A 20,845-nucleotide genomic window follows, 5' to 3' on the forward strand; every position below is an offset into this window, starting at 1 on the left:
TATGATGTATAACCTACACATCTCAGGGGCCAGGCCCCATTCCCACTACATTTGACAGCCTTAAGAGCTGTGGAAGGGGAATTAAAGACTTCCATGCTTTTAGAAAGAAGAAAATGCAGTTCAAGAAAAAATACTCATATATTACTTTCTGGTTTCTGCTCCCTGAACAATTATTATCTTAAATTACAAATTGTAAATCTTTGTGTGTCAACCTATATAGCAATCTTTGTATCTAAATCAAAGAGAAATCATGGTCTCCACTTGGCCTGGTGCTTTAATAACCACCTGTTCTATTATATGTTCTATTTTCCAGACAGCCAAATTCCTTTCCAAATGACCCAGATACAACCATTTTTATCAAAATTCTAAGCACAGCCCCAAGCACAGGCTAAACCGAAAGACTGTTAAATTAGTCAGAATAAGAATTTGCTGCCTCAACATCTTAGATCCAGCATGAAAATCATGGACACATGTGGTGTTTCTGTTGCCTGGATTAGAAAACAAATAGCAAGCCTGGGAAACATGAGAGCTGGGCAGCAAAAAATGCCCTCACCAGCCCACCCGGAAAGCAGCACCCAATGTCCCGAAACCACATGGACACAGCCTATCCTGGGGCCTCTTCTTTGTAAACACTTCTGCCTCCCAAGGAAATAAACTAATCAAAGCACCTTAATCAAATTTAAAGGCTAGGCCGGGCGCGGTGGCTCATGCCTGCAATCCCAGCACTTTGGGAGGCTGAGGCAGGCGGATCACTTCAGGTCAGGAGTTCAAGACCAGCCTTGTGAAACCCCATCTCTACTAAAAATACAAAAACTAGCCAGGCATGGTGGCACGTGGCTGTAATCCCAGCTACTCAGAAGGCTGAGGCAGGAGAATCACTTGAACTCGTGAGGTGGAGGTTGCAGTGAGCTGAGATCGCACCACTGCACTCCAGCCTGGGCAACAGAGCAAGACTCTAGCTCTTAAAAAAAAAAAAAAAGAAAAAAAAAGTAAAGGCTACACATGTGGGTCTAAATTTAAACTGATGGATTTTGCTTTTTGAGGTTCAAGAAGAATAGGGTGATTGACTACAGTCAGTCCCCTACTTACGATGGGCTGACTTAAGATTTTTCTACTTTATGATGGTACAATACAATACCCAAACGGTACTTCACATACCTATATAACCAGTGTTTTTCACTTTCAAGACAGTATTAGGTAAATGACACAGATATTCAACACTTTATTATACAACAGGCTTTGTGTTAGACGATTCAGCCCAACTGTAGGCTGATTACATTAGCCAGCCTCATGTATATTGTTCTGAGTACATTTAAATTAGGCTAGGCTGAGCTATGAGGTTCTGTAGGTTTGGTGTATTACATGCGTTTTCAACTTATGATACTTCCAACTATTGATGGGTTTATCAGGACATAATCCATCTTAACTCATTCTGTCATTCTAGTTTGCCTGAAATATCCCTGGTTTTAGCACTGAGAGTCCCACATCCCAAGAAACTCCTCAGTCCCAGGAACACCAGGACGGCTGATCAACCCATGATAAAGCTAAAACTGAAGGCCTGTAAAAAGACAAAGCTTATAAAACAAGCCTGAGGAAGGAGTTTCAGAAGTAAACATTAAGTTCAGAAAATTTTGAGAGTTTGCACCCAACTATTCCTCTAAAAATAAACCCGGCTTCTGTTGAACAATGTAAACTTTCTAAATTAAGCCTAAAACATCTTTTTAAATTATAATGTTGAAAGTTTTTTTTTCTCCTCTGGGACAGGGTCTCACTGTGTCACCTGGGCTGGAGCGCAGTGGTGCAATCTTGGTTCACTGCAACCTCTGCCTCCCAGGCTTAAGCAATCCATCCTCCAACCTCAGCCTCCTGAGTAGCTGAGACTATAGGCCTGTGACACCCCACTCAGCTAATTTTTGTATTTTTTGTAGAGATGGCATCTCACTATGTTGCCCAGGCTGATCTCTAACTCCTTAGCTCAAGTGATCCTCCTGCCTTGGCCTCCCAAAGTGGTGGGATTATAGGCATGAGCCATTGTGTTCAGTAAAAGTTTTATCTTGTTTAATTTGGGGGGTACTTTTGCTGATTTAAGAACATAAGGTTGAGAACTCAAAGTCTAGAACCCTGGAAACCATCCTCTTAAAACTCATTATGTACTTTAAAGGGATTAGAAAATTGGTATTAAAAATATTAAATATTTGGTATTTTTTAGTATTATCTAATTCTTTTTTTGACTATTACAAAAGTTTATTTAACAAAAAGTCTAATATGAAAATGTACACGACCTAATTTTTACATCATAGTAAAATAGACCCTATGAAGAGAGGACATGGGTTTCTCTGCTGAACAGCCATTATTTATACTCGTTCCAAGGCTTCTAACATGATGATACTATTTCCTATTACCACCATTCCAATATTGTTCTGTTGCCCACCAGTCGCCATCTCCACACATTCATCTATCACAAGATTCATAAAGGGATCAAATGACCACAACATTCCTTGGACATGTCTGCCACCATTTAATTTCAATGACAACTTCTTGTCCATAAATTTTTTCAACTCGGGAGGGTGAGCTTTGCTCATGGTGTCTACTCCATGCACTCACAGATGCCTTGGAAAGGAATGCACGGACTCCCTCATGCTCCCGCGGTAGGCCCGGTGTCTTGCATCTCTCTACTTCTTTATTAAAGATAATTTGGGCCGGGCATGGTGGCTCACGCCTGTAATTAATCCCAGCACTTTGGGAGGCTGAGGCGGGTGGATAACCCAAGGTAAGGAGTTCGAGACCAGCCTGGCCAACATGGTGAAACCCCATCTCTACTAAAAATAAAAAAATTAGCCAGGCATGGTGGCAGATGCCTGTAATCCCAGCTACTGTGGGAGGCTGAGGCAGGGGAATCACTTGAACCTAGGAGGCAGAGGTTGCCATGAGCCGAGATCATGCCACTGCACTCCAGCCTGGGCGACAGAGTGAGACTCAATCTCAAAAAAAATAAATAAATAAAAATATTAATAATTTGAAAAAAAAGCTATACAGAATGCAATGTATATGCCTAAACAATGTTAATTTAGAAATTTAAAAAGATAATTTTTAAAATGGTTTCACTTTTTTGGATTTACTCCAGGTAAGTGATTTGATTTTTTGTTCTACCTAAACAGCACTGGATATAATTATTTCCCAGGGCTTCAAAATTCTGAAAATCCTAATTCCCTATTGAAGCACTTTTTTTTTTCTAAAATAGCTAATTACTAAATTATAACAAACATAGAAGTTGAATTTGGCAAGTTATGGTAGTTTGCTTCTAGGTCCTCCTTTGATATAAATATGTTTCCCATATTTGCCTCATACTCAATAGTTTTCTAAATTTAGCCCAGGAAACATACCACTATTATTATTATTATTACTGTTATTATTTTGTTAAAGGTTTTTCTGTATTTATCATGTTTTGAAAAAGAAAAACGGTCAAATTCTAGATCCTTTAAAATCCAGTCCATTATTATTCCATTTATTTTAATAATAATAATAAATATTTAAACCTGGTAAGTTTTCCGAGTATATCAAAATTTATTATGATGATTGTTTCATGAAGAAACGAAGTCGTATATAATACAAGCTTACATTGCTAAGCTCAGAAGTGAATTCAGAGCTGATGGAGACTGTTAGCTTGTGCATGTTTAGAAACCCCCACGTTGGCTCTGTCCGACCAGCAATGGGCGAGATGTCTTCCCCAGGGCTTCCAAAGTTCTAAAAATTCTCGTAACTTGGTTCAGTTGCCTTTCCCTAAATACAAATTCCTGAATTATATCAAAACCTTAGGGAACATTCCTAGGAGTGGAGAAAAACCTTAAAGACAGAGAAAAACCTTAAGGACAGATAAAAACAAGAATTCTAATTAGACAAAAAAAAAAGGAACACCTACTGTTTTGCCCTCAAAAACACTGATGTCAGTCACGGTAAAAATAACAAGTTTTCATTTATATTTCACTGACTTAAAATTTGGTAGAAAGAGATCTGGTGCAGGCCGGGCGCGGTGGCTCACGCCTGTAATCCCAGCACTTTGGGAGGCCAAGGCAGGTGGATCATGAGGTCAGGAGATCGAGACCATCCTGGCTAACACAGTGAAACCCCGTCTCTACTAAAAAAATAAAAAAATTAAAAAATAAATAAATAAAACAAAAAATTAGCCGGGTGCGGTGGCGGGTGCCTGTAGTCCCAGCTACTCAGGAGGCTGAGGCAGGAGAATGGTGTGAACCTGGAAGGCGGAGCTTGCAGTGAGCTGAGATCGTGCCACTGTACTCCAGCCTTGATGACACAGCAAGACTCTGTCAAGAAAGAAAGAAAGAAAGAAAGAAAGAAAGAGAGAAACAGAGAAAGAGAGAGAGAAAGAGAAAGAGAGAAAGAAAGAGAGAGAGAAAGAAAGAAAGAGAAAGAAAGAAAGAAAGAAAGAAAGAAAGAAAGAAAGAAAGAAAGAAAGATCTGGTGCAGGAGGGAAGGGTTCCTTGCTCAACAGTTCTCCAGATCCTCTGAGCTTTGGTTTCCTCATGTAGTCATGGCAATAATACCAACTTGCTCGGGGATTTTTGCAAAGATTATGTGTTAGGTTTCCTTCCCTCCATCTTAAGAATCACTGCTCAGGCCCTCTTCTTTTACCAAATAACTTTTCAACAGAAACCTGAAGAAAGAACAGGGTAGGAGTCGGGGGCAGGGGTTGCTTAGCTGAAGTTAACGAATGTAGTTCTTGGCCAGGTGTGGTGGCCCACACCTGTAATCAATCCTTTTTTGAGCGGCCAAGACAGGGAAATTGCTTGAAGCCAGGAGTTTAAGACCAGCCTAGGCAACATAGTGAGCTGTGGTCTCTACACAAAATTACAAATTAGCTGGGCATGGTGGCATGCACCTATAGTCCCAGCTACCCAGGAGGCTGAGGTGGGAGGATCACTTAGGCCCAGGAGTTGGAGGCTGCATCCCAGCCTGGGTGACAGAGCAAGACAGGACAGGACAGGACAGGACAGGAAAGGAAAGGAAAAAGGAAAACGAAAAGGAGAAAAGAGAGAAAGAGAGAAAACGAAAGAGAGAAAGAGAGACAGAAAGAGAAAGACAGAGAGAAAGAAGAGAAAGAGAGAGAGAAATAGAGAAGGAAGGAAAGAAGGAAAGGAAGAAGGAAAAGAAGGAGGCAAGGAAAGAAGGAAAGGAAAGAAATGCAGTACTTCATTTTTCTCTTCACTCACCAAGTGTACTAATTATTTGCTTGCACTTGAATATTCAAACCTATTTAATATACATGTTTGGTCAATTAATGTCTCAAGGTTTCTGTCTGCATTGCAATTGTCTTAGACTGGAATTAACTACAGGGTAGTAACATCCATTTAATTCCATGTGGAAAATGCCACTTGCAGAGCAGGCCTGCATAAATGACTTTGATGCAGTGAGAAAATGGAGCTTACCTAATAAAAACACTTCTTAATTATCCTACCAAAAGGAAAAAAATGAGAGCGATAACACATAATCACGAGAGGCAAAACCATAAAACTTTCAGGAAACAATAAGAAGAATATCTGTATGGCTTCAAGGGTGGGGAAGATTTTTAAAACAATAGCCAAAATGAGCACATCAGAAAAGAAAAAGATTGAGAGAAGTGACCTTGTTTATTAAAAGTAAGAACTCCTATTCATCTGAATGAACATATATAGCAATGAAAGAATTAATATCCAGAATATATTAAAAAGACTCCTCCTCATATAAAAGATCAACAATCAAAAGAAAACAGGCAGTGGACTTTGTGGTGGATTGTAGAGTAACAGCCTCCAATTGATTCATGTTCCCTGGATCCAGGCCCTTGGAATATTCCATCCAAGGTTGCCTCTAGATTTGGCAGCCCTGTGACTTCCTTTGGCTAATGAGACAACAACAATTATGATGCAGATGGAGGTTTAACAAGCGCTTGCACACTGGAGTCTGCCTTTTCTTGTTGCTTACTGGGACCTTCAGTCCACCACATGAAGACGCCCAGGCTAGCCTTTGGGGGATATAAGAGACCATGTGGAGAGGAACCCAGGCCATCCTTGCTGCCCCAGTAATCCCAGCCAACACACACAACGGTGAGCTAAATAAAAAGGTGTTATTTTAAGCCTCTAAGTTTTGGGTTGTCTGTTATACAGCAAATCCTAATTGATACAGGGAAAAACATATAGAAGATGTTCTCCTTCACTGGCAATCAGAAACTAACAAAGGAAGAGCTAACGCAGCCAGTCCGTCAACTGTGAGGTGTTAAGGACACTCACACCTTTGTTTATAAAGAGAAGCCGCCAAGTGTAACCAGGCAAGAGTTTCTGCACAGGAAGAGCACAGCAGGCTGGACTGACACGTGACCACCCATGCCTGTCTTAAGGTGGGAAGAAGAATGGTTTTGCACAAAAACTTCCAGGAAGTGTCCTCAGAGGAACGGTCAGGAGCCGTGACATTCAGGGCTCATCTGGGAAGCTCAGCTGGTCTTACACAAGTGTGCTAGGTTACTTGGGAAGCAAACTGATCTAGAAACTAACGAAGTTCAGGGAGGGGGCTGCAGAGATTTGGATAAAGGGCTCAAGAAAGCTCTTGAAAGCCATTCTTGGTGTGTCGCTGATTCCAGGACATGAAGGACTCACTGCAGCACGAAATCTGTGGGCATCTGTGTGGGGTGCGACTTCATTCTGTTCTCCCTTATCTCAGAGCTTCCTTGTCCTCTGCAAACCCAAAATCCATGTTTCATGTCTCTGGATAATATCCATACACCCATGGGATTACAATTCCCCAAACATGGGAAAATGAAAAATTAAAATGGTTTTAGAGTTGAATGTAGTTGTGACTACAGGAAAGATGTCACATCATCTCAAAAAGTGAGGGTCCGACCAGAAAGACACTAACCAGCATCCTCCAACATGAGTCCTCCTCATGCTCTGGGAACTCCTCCTCAAGGCTGAGCTGCAGCATTGGCCTGGAGCCCTAAGTCAGAGGGGTCCTAGCATCAAGCCTGTGTCACCGAATGGAAGGAAGACACCCCCAGCATCGCTGTCAGAACAGAAGCACATGGATGAGCTAGGGCATTTGACTGCAGTTCAACTCAGAGCAAGCGAGGCTCTCCAGGCTCAGGTATCATCTCTACCCCGGCATCCCCACTGCCTCCCAGTCCATCTGAGCAGAGACATCCAGCCTTAGGATGAGCCAGGGCAATTCCACCAGGCACGTTAACTCCACAGGTCAAATGAGACACGTGCAGGGAGATACACTGGCTGTGTGTGGAAAGGAAGGCTGGAGGGTACTACAGTGGTGAAACATCTACACTTTCCAGCCATCCTGTTAGGCGTGATATTCCTTGGAGTATGCAATGGACTGAATGTATGTGTCATCCTAAAAGTCATATGTTAAATCCTAACCTCCAAGTTAATGCTATTAGGAGCTGAGGCCTTTGGGGAGGTGACTGGATCGTGAGGGTGGAGCCCTCATGAATGGGATTAGTGCCTTACTAAAGAGGCCTCGGAGAGTTGCCTTGCCCCCTCTACCATGGGAGGACACAGTGAGAAGGCATCATCTGTGAACCTGGAGGCCAGTCTTTACCAGACATCGAATCTGCCAGTGCCTTGATCTTGGACGACCAGCGTCTAGAACTGTGGGAAATAAATTGCTGCCACTTTTAAACCACTGCGTTTATGGTATTTTGTTACAGCAGCTTGAAAAGCCTAAGGCAGCCTCCGTCAACCTCACAACCACCCTGCAAAGCAGGTATCCTGCCACTTCACAAATGAAGAAACAGAAGTCAAAGAAGCTAAGTAACTTGCCCAATGTTATCACAGTCCTAGGTGTAAAATTGAAGTATGAATCCAGGTGTCTTGATTTCAAAAATCCATGCTCTTTTTTTTGTTTCACCACACTGGTTTTTTGTGAATAAGCCAGCTTAGAGACTTTCATTATAGCAGTAATTTTTTTTTGTTCCCTCAAAGGATTTCCTGAGACCAGTAAATGATGCCCGGGATTGTGTTAAGTACTCTAGATTTCAAGTGTTAAGTACTCTAGATTCAATCTCTCATGATGGATTTACAAACTCCATAAAAGATCTGAGGGTCCCCCTGAGGCAACTTTAACCAGAAAATCTGAAGGTCCAGGAATTATAGCAAAAATGATGACTTAGAATGAATTTCCTGAATTTGTTAAGATATTTATTGTGGCCAATTTCAGAGAGAAATCTTAACAAATATGGTCTCAGTTCAAGGGATAAGCAGCAAATATGAAAACTCGTAAAGTTATTTTATATATAGACTTAAATTTGTCTCCTCAAAGCCCAAGTTCCTATAATAACATGTCAGGCTAGAGGTGCAGTTTGTCCAATAAAAATAAAAACTTAATTTACTTTTTATTTCTAGTTGACTCTTAGAAAAGAAAATAATCAACCCACATAGGAAGCACTAATGTGCAAATTATTTTGCCAGACTCTAAGGGTCTGAATATCCAGACAAAAACCACAAAGAAACAAAAATTACATGAAAGCACCAAGAGGGAATTCCAGTTACAGCAGAGGTTGACACTGTTCCCAAGTTGGGGACAGAGGGAATGACCACAGGCATGGGCCTCACCTTGACCATGGCAGCAGACAGCTCTACTCCTGTCTCTGTGGTCTGAAAACCTCAGAGCAGCCAGTAAGATGACCCTAGAGAGACAGGAGCTATACATTCACCAGGAGCACGGAGGCCACATGGCAAGAACCCAAGTGGGCTCCAGCAGGGGAGCTTCCCGTGAGATGGTGCAGGGGCTCTCATTCTATCTGCTGAGAACTGGGCACACTCTGCTCAGCAATGGGTCCCTCAGCACAAGGCTGCCCAGACAACAGGACTAAACACTTAAAGGGGACGCCATCCAACAACAAAGACAGCAAGAACTGTACTCACAGTTCTCCATAGAGATACTGGCACCTGATCAAGTCTCAAACCCAAGGGCAAGCTCAGGGCCAGCCAACTTTGTCTTGCTTCTAACTTGTGTCCACACCCTGCAGAATATGATGATGGCACAGGCTGCAGTGGGAAAGGTGTGTAAAATCTCCCCTGTTCTCAGGCCACCCCTCCAAGGCCAGCAGCAGGAGGGGCACCTGCCCTGGGCCACAGGCTGCCTCAAGGGCCTGGGCATTGAGGTTCTGAGTGACTTTGACTCCTGTCTCTGGAGGCTGTGATTCTCAGTGCCGCAAATAATACCATCTCCATATTTCCTCCCTGTGTTTGCCTAACAGAAACTCCGATATCTTCTCCTGCTAACTGGCATTCTTGGGTTTTCCTCATCCTGCCAGCTTATTCCTATAGCAACTATTAGGTGGAACAGCTCTCATCTTAAAAACAGTTCCAAACAGCTTAGGGCCCTATAAATTTAATTTTCAATCTCACATTTGGCATTTGTTTGGGGGTAGTTCCAACACATCAGGAAGACAGAATTGCATTCATGGGCAAAAATCAGTACTGATGGTTTTGCCTAAAGACTGAATATAGTATTTACTTTCATAATACCACCTGAGGTTTATATATTAGGACAATTCTGCTCTGTGTCACTTTTCTCAGCTGCTCCTAGATGCAAAATGTGCACATTTGCCTGAAGAAGCTGTTGCATAATGCTTTGTTGTGCCTCATGTGTGCTTCTTAATGTTTTATGCCCCCGTCATGTTTTATCTCCAGCTCGGATTAGAATCTATTGTTTTGCAGGCCATAAATAGTACATCCTTCAAACAGTACAAAAAAAATAGCTACAGAGGATTTGCTCAATTGTAAGTTCAAGGAAAACTATTCTTTCTATCAGGATTCTAGGCAATCTAGGACCAACAGAGAAAATACCCTCGCTACAATTACCCATCTCACTGTTTAATGATCACTGCTGATGGCAAAAACTTCACCTATGAGCACATGAGCTGAGCAGGGCAAACAGAACCACCAAGTGCCCGTGGCTGCATGTCGGTGGCACGAGCTCTTCTGGTGTCTAAGCCTCTCTCACTCACCACTCACTCATCTATTTACTCACTCAAGATCTTTCTAAAGCAAACCAGATCACGTATTGTCCTGATTACAGCCTTTCAATGGCTTCCCAACGCACAGAGAACATGTCCCAAACTCCTTTCCTGGATTGCAAAACCACTCGGGCCACCCCGAGGTTCTTTGAAAACACCATGCTCAATCTCTCCTTAGTCTCCCTGTACCAGGCGATTGTCCCTGACCTTTGCCTCCCTGGCCCCTTCTCACCACTCACATCTTCAGCTCTCAGTTTAGACACCATCTCTTTAAAAATGTTCCCCAGCCACCAAACATAAAAGTCATTCTCTGTCATTCTCCATTATATGTTCCCATGGTGTTAATTACCTGTATGTCACCTGCCCCATCTGACTTTTTTCATGAGCATTTCCTGTTCATTGGCCTCCCTGGCTGGAATGCACATGAGGAGAATACGAAAATCCCTTCCTCATTTGCCACCACACACTTGATGCAAGAAGAAAGGACAGGCACTCCAGCATGTGCCCCGGGAATATCTGGTAAGGGGTGAACAGAAGGAGACTAAGCACATGGAATCTCAGGGCTGCGAAAGCACACGGGAGTCTCAGGATCCATGCGGTGTACGGCTGATGACGGCTCTGGCCTAGGACTGGCAGTTGCTGATGGGTCCCTCTACTGAGGCAGGGGATCTGCAGACCTCTCAGCTACTGCTCAGACCTCACGAAGCTTTCCTCAGCCCTTACAAGACACCTGCACAAGGCAATAGCCTGCTCCCAATTGTCTGCCTGAAAGACAACACCTCCCATCTCATCTGCTGCTGACGCTACAGGAATATGAACAGCCTATTTCATTGTTCTCACAAACCACGACACTCTAAATTCAATTTCCTTAATAGTCTCAAACAACAGAACCATGAGTCACGGAAGTCCGACTCAGCCTCACACAGAGGACAAGAGTCCTTTGGCTGCAATTCCTGATTTCCTAATGCTGTTCTGTGAGGTTTTTGGACGCTTGTTCCCTTTGTGAGAATAGATAATCTGAAGCAGAAGAAAAAGGCCCTATTGCTCTATTTGGGCCACAGAGTGAGGGTCCCCATCCTCTCCGAGCTTGCCACACCCCAGCCTGAGGACGTCACTGGGGAAAGAAGATCAAGGCCCAGCTGTGGACTCCAAACCTCTGAGCCCAGACCAGGGCTCACGAAATGTGTCCTGACTGTCTGGCCAAGCAGCCATTGGATTAATTTTACCGGAGTTTTCACAAGGTAGGCACAGCCCAGTAAGGAAAAGTCAAAGCAGGAGGTCTCTTTGGGCTAGACCGGCCTGGGGCACGGCGGTCAGTGCAGACACAGGCTTCCCACTTGGCCTTGTTGCCATTCACTCCCGCTTCTCCAGTGGCCAATCAGTGCCTGTGTCACTGGGCGGCTCAGCAGGAAGGCCTGGCCCCATTCTGAGCCCCAAGGCCCAGGACTCTAGGCACGGGCTGCTCTATGGGTGTGACCATCTGCAACGAGGCACGACACAGACAGGAGACAAGGTCCTCAGTGTAGCAGCCAGCAGACTCAGCTGGGAGCTTCTAGACTCCCAGGCCTGGCTTCCACCCAATTGGTGACATTAAAACTGCTAGGGGGAACCCATGCCTCAGGACTACAAAGCTCCCCAGATGGTGCCAAGGTGCTACCAAAGTTGAGAACAGCAGGAAAAGGGGCCACCTAAGCTAGGACACCAACACAGACAAGAGGGGAAGTGATTCCTTAGGGAGCCCGCCATGACCAGGGAAAACAGGAGGCGAACAGAGGAGCCACCCTGTGTGGCAGGCTACCTATGACACCCCCGTCTACACCAGAGCCAGCCACTTGCAGGACGAAGGACTGGGAAAGGGAATCCTCTTTCCCAGTCTGATCACTCACAGGTGTCAGGCCAGGAAAACCACCATGAAAGCAGCACTCTGGGGAACATCGTGTCTCAGGTCCAAGCAGAGGTGGTGGGCGCCTGTAGTCCCAGCTACTCGGGAGGCTGAGGCAGGAGAATGGCGTGAACCCGGGAGGCGGAGCTTGCAGTGAGCCGAGATCGCACCACTGCACTCCAGCCTGGGGGACAGAGCAAGACTCCATCTCAAAAAAAAAAAAAAAAAATTATTCAAGACACTAGGGAAACACACAGGGTGGGAACAGAAAACTGGCAGATACAGAAGCCAGAGAAGAGGGACTGCAGGGACTGGGGGAGAGAACTGCCGAACCCTCACCATGGCGAGGCCGGGAGACAGAGAGTCCCAGGGGCCCTCCCAGCAGAGCTGACCAAACCAAGCCAAACCTCAATGCCTGAGGCCAAGTGGGAGGGAAGAAGGTTGTGTGGGAGGGAAGAAGGATGGTTATAAATCTGATTTTCTGCTAACAAAATGTAATACGAGCTTATGTAGGAAATTTGAAAAGATATAAAGAAAAAAAAAAGGACATTCCTAAAGTATTTCTTCCAGCCATTTTTCCCCCAATGCATCTATACCCATATGGCCCTAGAAAAGGGGAGAGGGTCCCACAACAAGATGAATTTTGTATCCTTTTTTTCCACTTCAAATGCTCCAATATCCTTCCATCTTTTATAATGGCCATTACTACAAACAAATTTGTCTTTTCTGTTGTTGTTGTTGTTGTTATATTCTTAGGCTGGAATTGTTAGGTCAAGAGACAAACAAACTGCTTTTTCAGAGAGTTTTTGTTTTGAGGTATGTAAGTACCAACTTATTTCGCTCTCTTCTTGTCACCATTGACTGTCGACTAATTTGTATTAACTTATTAGACAATGAAGCTTCTCATTCTCAGAGCTTACTACTAAGGCCACTTATTTTAAACATATATTTTTAGTAATTATTCTTCTGATGCTCTGTAGAGTTCTTTTTGGCCAAAAGGGAGGCATGGAGTTTTTGGGGAGATGTGGACTTGTTTGGATGTGGATTATAAGGAGGTGAGGGAGAAAGAAGATGGAACGTGAGAAAAGCGGGGAGCAAGACAGAGAGACAGAGAGAGAGAGATGGAATCAAGTTCCCAAGGGCAGGGGTCGGGGTGGGGGTGTCAGGAGTCCAGTCGGAAGAAGTAACCTTAGAAGAGAAGAGAAACCCCTCAGGGTCCAGAGAGGAGAAGACGACAGGAGGAAACAGGAAGAAGCTCAGAAGGAAACAGAAGGGTGCTCAGAGGTGGGAGGGAGGGAAGATGAAGGCATTCTCACCTAATGGCCTCTCTGGTTCGTGTGAAATAATCCGTCAGTGGCAGGGGATATTAGAGAAGCTGAAGGTTTGAAACTGCAGCAATGAAAAACCTATTTATCCACAAGTCAAAGTGCCACACCAGGGGACTCTGCTACTGATAGGGACCATCAAGCCCAACCCTGACTCTGGTTTTAGTTTTTGTTGTCTGTATTTTGTTTGTTTGTTTTTTTGTTTGTTTGTTTGTTGTTTGTTTGTCGCCCAGGCTGGAGTGCAGAGGTGCGATCTCAGCTCACTGCAAGCTCCGCCTCCCAGGTTTAAGCAATTTTCCTGCCTCAGCCTCCCAAGTAGCTGGGATTACAGGCATGAGCCACCACACCTGACTAATTTTTTTGTATTTTTAGTAAAGATGAGGTTTCAACCATGTTGGACTCCCGACCTCAAGTGATCTGCCCTCCTGGGCCTCCCAAAGTGCTGAAATTATAGGCATGAGCCACCATGCCTGGCTTCAACCCTGATTTTGCATGTGAGAAAACTGAGGCCCAGAGGTGATAAATGGGTGACCCATGGTTCCATAGGAAGAGAGGGCAGTGCCAAGTCTAGAATCCCCAGATGTGGTTCACCCACTATGCAATACAACAGCCTTCACTCACATAAGAAAACAGAGAAGGGTCTGGGCCAGAGCCCCGGCCACCGCTACAGACAAGTGACTCATCTATCATGAGCCAGCAAGCATTCCACAGAGGATACCCAGCTGCAAGCCCCACTACAACTAGAGCACATTTCGCTATCAGTCACCTCCGCCTGGTTGCCAGTGACTGAGTGACTCCTCACCTTCAGCACACATTTCTCTAAGTCTCCAAGGAGACTGTCGGAAATTCTGTAAGTTGCTGTGAGCTGTGGGGATGAAAGGCAGGTGGCCGTGAAACACCCCTCCCAAAGACAAGGGACTCCCAGAGCAGTGCCGCCAGCTCCTTTCCACAGTTGGCTCCATTTAAGCTGCAGCACTTGGCAGAGCAACCCCCTCCCTAAAATCTATTACTCCACCAAGCAAGCTCTTAAAAATCAGTGCCTTCATCGGCCTCTCTTTCCTCCCTGTTTTCCTGGATGATCACGCCTGGCTCTGTACCCAGTCTCGTGTGTGCAAACAATGGTATCTGCCCACTAGCCCCGTGTCCCTCATTGGACCGCAGAGTCAAATATGGGGCCAAATTCAAAATCACTTCAGAATATTGTAGTCCATTTGTTCTAAAAAGCTTTTACTTGATTGGAGGCCGGGAGCAGGGAAGCCCCCAATTTTCACTAGAAAACTGTATCCTTATTCTTATTCAGTTCATTTTTGTGTGAGGAGAAAGAAATGACTACTTTGGAAATGACCCATTGAATCTTAACAAAAATACTCCTATAGCCCCCTAGGAAGGGATGAAAGCTTCCTTACAGAGACCCCCAAGAAAACAAATCCATGTGAGAAACCCAGGTGAGCTGTTTGCCATCCGTATTTATGGACCCCAGCTCTTTTCGGAGCACTGTGCAGGGCTCACACCCAGGGAAGAAAGAGGTCTGGGGGAAGCTGAAAGTGCTCACAGAGTTCTGAGCTCTGGGACACTCGGGAACGACGTGTCTTGGACGTCTTCTCCTGTATACAACCATCTTGACATTTGGCACTGCATAAACCCAGGGAACTTGCTTATTTTTATTACATTTAACATTGTTCTGTCTACCAGTAGCTTTTCCTCTCATGAACAGAAAGAACTGGAGGCAGAAAAGTCAACTGAAGGGCCCTCTCATCTGTTGTATCTCTGATGCATGCACCCCCTCACATAGAGCCAGTGACCACAGTGGAGCTGTATCCTCCCTTGGGACAGAGAGAAGGGACTGCCCCCCACACTGGCTGCTGTCCTCCAGGGCAGACCACGCCTCGCCGGGTTTCATCAGGGGCCTCGCCTCTGTATTGCAAGAGCCACAGAGGACGCAAGCATGTAGCAGCTGCCTGGGGGAAGGAAGGCTTGAGCAACAAGGGCATGCGGTCCTCTGTGGAGTGAGGCCATCCTGTGAGCACTCTCCTCCTCCATTCATCACACTCTGGGTTTAAGAAACTCTGAACAGTGGCATCCATAATGCTAAAAAGAATTTCTGAAAAAATGTCCCCTCCAAAGTTTCCAGTTTCCAGCAGAGATCGCACCACTGCACTCCAGCCTGGGCAACAAGGTGAGGCTCTGTCACACACACACACACACACACACACACACACACACACACACACACACACACACACATAACAAACAAGAAATGTATAAATTAAAGAAAAAGAGAAAAATTTTTAAAGCACCCACAATCTAGCTGTCATGCTCTGGTAGTTGTCTTCCAGCCTTGTCTCTGTGCATAGATTTATAAGGTTTTTAAAAATACAGTGATATTAGTGTACTTGCCATCTGGTATCCTGCTTCATTTTTAGAGCCAACACTTTTCTATTGAATTAGTCTTCATAAAAACCATTTTATTTTATTATTTTTTTTAAGAGACAGGCTTCACTCTGTCACCCAAGCTAGAGTGCACCCGCATGATCATGGTTCACTGCAGCCTCCAACTCCAAGGCTCAAGCAATGCTCCTGCCTCAGCCCCACCTGGGATTACAGGCAGATGCCACCATGCTTGGCTAATTTTTTAATATTTTGTAGAGATGGGGCCTCATCATGTTTCCCAGGCTAATCTTGAACTCCTGACCTCAAGTGCTAGGATTACAAGCATGAGCCATTGCGTGGTCATAAAAACCATTTTAATTTGGTGGCATAACACTAAGTTAATTTATATACCATATCTTATTTAGCAATCTCCACACTATTAATAATATCCAAGTTGTTCTTCATTTTTTGCTTTATTTTATACTAAAATGGAAACTTTGTGTAGAAAGTATTTGTTTTTTGTGTTTGTTTTCAGGATGATTTTCTTTTGGAAGATCCCCAGATGTCATCACTAAATCAAAGACACGGGCATTTAAAAGTAGGAGTGTCCAATCTTTTGGCTTCCCTGGGCCACACTGGAAGAACTGTCTTGGGCCTCACATACAATATACTAACACTAACAATAGCCGATGAGCTTTAAAAAAATTCACACACACAAAAATCTCATAATGTTTTAAGAAAGTTTGCGAATTTGTGTTGGGTCACATTCAAAGCCATTCCCTGGGCCACACGCAGCCTGCAGGCCGCAGGTTGGACAAGCTTGTTTTAAAGACTTCCAATCCGTCATGCTGGTTCCCAAAAGCATTATTTCACCAGCCTTCCACCAACCTTCTCCATAGACTTGTTAAGACTGTGCACTTTTTTATACTCTTTGTTACTTTGAAAGCTGAGAAACAACATTTTTTTCAACGTGTACCTCTTTGATTACCAAGATCAAACATTTCTCCATGTTTTCTGATAAAGATAAATGTCTTCCAACATTAATTATTGTCAGTTCCTCTATTGACTTATTTCTATACATTCTTTGCTGGTGGTCTGGTTTTAGTAGTTTTAAACAACCACTTTTAACAGAGTGTTCATATATTACAAATATTAACTCTTTAAAATCTATTCCGTGAACATCTTTCCTCCATGTGTATTTTGTCTTTTGGCCTGACATTCTTGTTTATTTCTTATTTTAACATTGTTTGCAGTGAGATGATGTCACTGCTTTCATGTGTGTTGGCTTCTCTACCTTCTAAGTTTAGCTTCCCCTGATCTTTCCGTGTCCAGGGTCTTTAATATTAAACCCTTAGGCCAGTTGAAATTTCTCTGGGGACTGCCTCTCCCTGTCCTAGAACTATACTTATTATGCCTTGTCCCCTGAGCTGTAAGTACAGGTCACTGCAGCGTTTCACAGCCGGAGACTGTACCTGCAATTTTGATCTCTGAGGAGAGTCCTCTTAAATGTATAGGCTGTTTCCTGGCTAAGGAGGCTCACCCCTCACTTCAGGGCAGCACCAGTTTGCAAACAGGAAACAGTCCATGCATGTCAGGCTGTAAGAATAAAATAAGGGGCAGTGTCACCTGGGATTTCCTTTCTTCAACCTTGACCTTTAGGCGTCTTTAATCTCCCCATTTGGGCAGCATCTTCTCGTGGTAATGTTAATGGTACTGTCCCTGTTTCTCAACAAAATAAAGCCCTCATTCATTGTCATCTTCAACCAAGTGTATGCAAAGAAATAACCAAAACAAAATATACCATTTATTTCCTACAATGCACTGACCCAAGAAGACCACCTTTTCTGATTCCTAAAAAACACGGCTCACAGCTGTGTGCTCAAGGTGAAGTTTGAGGAGAAAGAGAAGGGAAGTGATGCACAGCTTACTCCAATGACATGGGAGCTCTTCCAGAGTGCTTCACTGGGATGCTCGCACACTCTGGAGGCACTGCTGGGCATTGCTCATTATTCCCCTGCCCCGACACTGCATGCAGAAACAACCTGGACTTTAGGACCGAGGGGAATTTGGTCATTAATAAGAGGTCCAAAGGCAAGTACATTACATTGTAATTGGGAGGCAGTTTTCACTTCCAGAAAGTTTTCTTTCTTTTGGCAGTGATTAAGAGTTCTAAAAATGTCCCCCAGAAATAAACTATTGATCTTGGAGAGGTTCAAAGTGTGAATAACTTCATGCATATTGTAATAGGTCAAGGTGAAACCAACCCCACAGCCTCTTAAAGTAAGGGCAGTGAGCTTAGAAGGCCCTCTCCTGTGCAATCTGGCTTAGCAGGGTTAAGAGGTTTTATCAGTCAAGCATGTAGGAGAGGAGGCCCACCCTGGTGCCGAGTGCACGTGAAGATGAAATAAGAACAGGGAGAGAGGGGCTCAGTAGAGAGTCTAACAAGTGTTGTCACCAGAGCTCACACTTCCCACAGGGATGCCTCGACTGCACACCTTCAATCTTTATGTTGGTAGACATGTACACTCTCCCTCTCTCCCTCTAATGACACCAAAAAACAGCAAAAGCAAAACAAACAAACAACAGCCTTCGAGGCCCATGCCATGGCATCTCTCAAACCCAGCAGAACCATCTTACCAGTCACTTCCAGCAGCACCTGCTTCTTGCTCTCCAGGTGACCAGATGGCCCCATGTGCCACCCACACCCATTGTCCTGGCATGAGGGTTAATAGGGCCCCTTGCTCTCAAAAGTAACCTGATTTGTATGGTACCTAGTCACTCTCCTCAGCTAACACACACAAAGGCTTTGAAAAGATTAGGGTCTCTCAAACTGGTCTCTTTAGTGGCCCTTAGAGATCCCTAGGGTGGATGAAGAGGAGGTAGGAAGGGGGAGGGGAGAAGAAAGACCTTGCAGTGAGAATTCTTGGCCCACCAGCCAGTCCTCCCAGAACTATTCAGGGTTGATCTATTTTACATGCTCGCTGTCCTTAAACCTTCATTAGAAGGCAGGTTCCTCCCGCTCTGAAGTGTTTAGAAACCATGGGCCAGAGAGTCTCCCAGGGCCCCCCTCCCAACTCTAAAACCATACTGCTTATTGCTCTGTGGTCTGGTTCTAAAGCTCTGCCTCACCATAAAGGAGAACATGATGGCCTACTGGGCTGAAGGGACCAGGGCAGCTTCTAAAGATATCAGATAAAGATATGCCGTAGTCAAACTTTGGGATCTGGTGACAACAGGTGCTGAGGTTAGGACACTCATACAACAACTCAGATACACAGAAACACAAAATGGAACAAACTAGTTTGCCCTGAATCCTTTAGAATCTGAGGTGGCAACTAGAACTGTTCAATATTCCATCTCTCTTTTTCTCAGGAACATATCATGGTTGAATTTCCCCAGGAAGTCAGGTGTGAAGATGTAACTTGTTTCAGCAAATAAACGTGGTGTGTGCTGCTCCCACACAGAAGACCCCAAGAGCCTGTGTGCTATCAGCCTCACTCTCTTCTCATCAGCCCACACCCCTGTGAGATCAACAAGAAGCAGAACCCTCTGCCTGCTGAGATAATCTAACAGCGTGAATGAGAAACAAACATTTATTGTTTTAAACAGCTGTCAACGAGGGCAGCCTGTTACTGCAGCACAACAGAGCCTAACCTGACCAATACAGAGATGTTTCAGATAAAATACAAGCTACTCGCTGAGAAGAATGTGTGTTCTCTAGCCCAGTGTTCCCCAAAATTGGTTCCAAAGAACACTAGCTCCATGAGACATTCGTGGTCAAAAAAATTTAGAGAAATTGCCTGTTTCATCTGTCCCCTTAAGGGCCTTATGTTTTAGGCACTAAGAATCCTGCAATAAAGAAACAGTTTCACTTCATCTAACCTAAAGTTTTCCTATATGAACTGTCCATGAAAGGTGCATTTACTGGCATCCTTAGTAACAGTTTCAGAATCTAGTCCATTCAGAAAAGTAACTGACTAATAACAAATTCAGAGATTCCAATGGCCTATTATTGATTAAAATACTATTAATTTTATGGTATAGCTATTTTGAAAAACAATCTGGCATTTCTTATAAGGAAATTAAACACACATTCACCTTATGATCCAGCAATTCTACTCCTAAATGTTAATATTTATCCAAGAGAAATGGAAACATATTAACACAAAAACCTTCATGTTTACTGTGGCTTTATCAATGACTGCCAAAAACTGGAAACAATTCAAATATCCTTCAGTGTTAAATGGATATGCAAACTGTGGTACCTCCATATGATGGAATATTATGCAGCAATAAAGAGGAACACCCTACTGATAGACAAAACAATGCAGACCAATCGCAAATGTGCTACATAAGTGAGAGAAGCCAGACTCAAGAGCTACATACTCTGTGATCCTATTTATATGGCATTCTGGAAATGCAAAACGGCAGGAACAGAAAGCTGATGTGGGACTGCCAGGGTGGCCACAGCTGATGAATGCCAGGTAACACAGTTAGTGATAAGTACTAACCTGAACCATCATCTAAGTAAAGTAAAGTAACCAATCATCTTTCCCCCCCACCCAACAGAAGCTCCATAAAGCCAAGACTGCGTCTGATCCACCCTTGTCCTTCCAGTGCCCAGCCTGGTATGGCACCTACCCCACACCAGCTCACCAGCAGGTCTAATTCCTCCAGCAGGGAAATACTAGGGGCAGAGGGAACTGACGGGTGGGGGAGAAGGCTGCTTTGGGCCACGGGCAAAGAGAGAATGGGTCTTTATTATACAACAATTAGTTTTGTGATTACAATCAGGTGAGTCCATTTAACACAAGAAAAGGGAGGTTGCTATCTGGAGAAGAAACATTGACAAAGATCAATGAACCCAAAAGATCTGTCAAATGTGTGGGTCAGCCGACTTCTCCTCAAGCCACTCCACTTGATCTCATTTCTCCAGCCAGCTGGGCAAAGCTACCTCAAGCCAACCTCCCTGGAGCTGTCGGAAAGCCCCACAGTGCAGTCAGGATGGTTGCTAACAAATTCATTTTGAGACTTTTGTATTGCTTTTCCTTGTCAGGATTCCAAATGAAATACTGTCCAAGTTGGGATTTATAGTCACGTATAACCAGCCAAAGCAGTCCCCTACTTTCCCGACAACATGGTCAGACTCTAATTGAAAACTGCCCCTCCTCCACAGCGAGCCAACTGACTTCCTTCAGCCTTTCCCTCCTCCACAGCGAGCCAACTGACTTCCTTCAGCCTTTCCCTCCTCCA

At 44.2% G+C, this 20,845-nt stretch overlaps 2 protein-coding genes across 3 annotated transcripts in view; both read right to left on the reverse strand.

Annotated features, from left to right (window-relative positions):
* Positions 1–20,065, reverse strand: part of LOC129143190 (small nuclear ribonucleoprotein G-like) — a 71,907-nt gene extending 51,842 nt beyond the window's left edge. Inside the window, exon 1 of the mRNA XM_063789449.1 lies at positions 1–20,065. This exon is cut by the window's left edge and continues 51,842 nt beyond it. Within this exon, the coding sequence (XP_063645519.1) occupies positions 2,355–2,582 (228 nt within the window). The 5' untranslated portion in view covers positions 2,583–20,065 and the 3' untranslated portion in view covers positions 1–2,354.
* Positions 1–20,845, reverse strand: part of SH3RF3 (SH3 domain containing ring finger 3) — a 353,462-nt gene that overhangs the window by 249,587 nt on the left and 83,030 nt on the right. The gene's annotated exons all lie outside the window — the stretch shown is intronic.

This window comes from Pan troglodytes, chromosome 12 (assembly GCF_028858775.2).
Source record: "Pan troglodytes isolate AG18354 chromosome 12, NHGRI_mPanTro3-v2.0_pri, whole genome shotgun sequence".
Lineage (NCBI taxonomy): Eukaryota > Metazoa > Chordata > Mammalia > Primates > Hominidae > Pan > Pan troglodytes.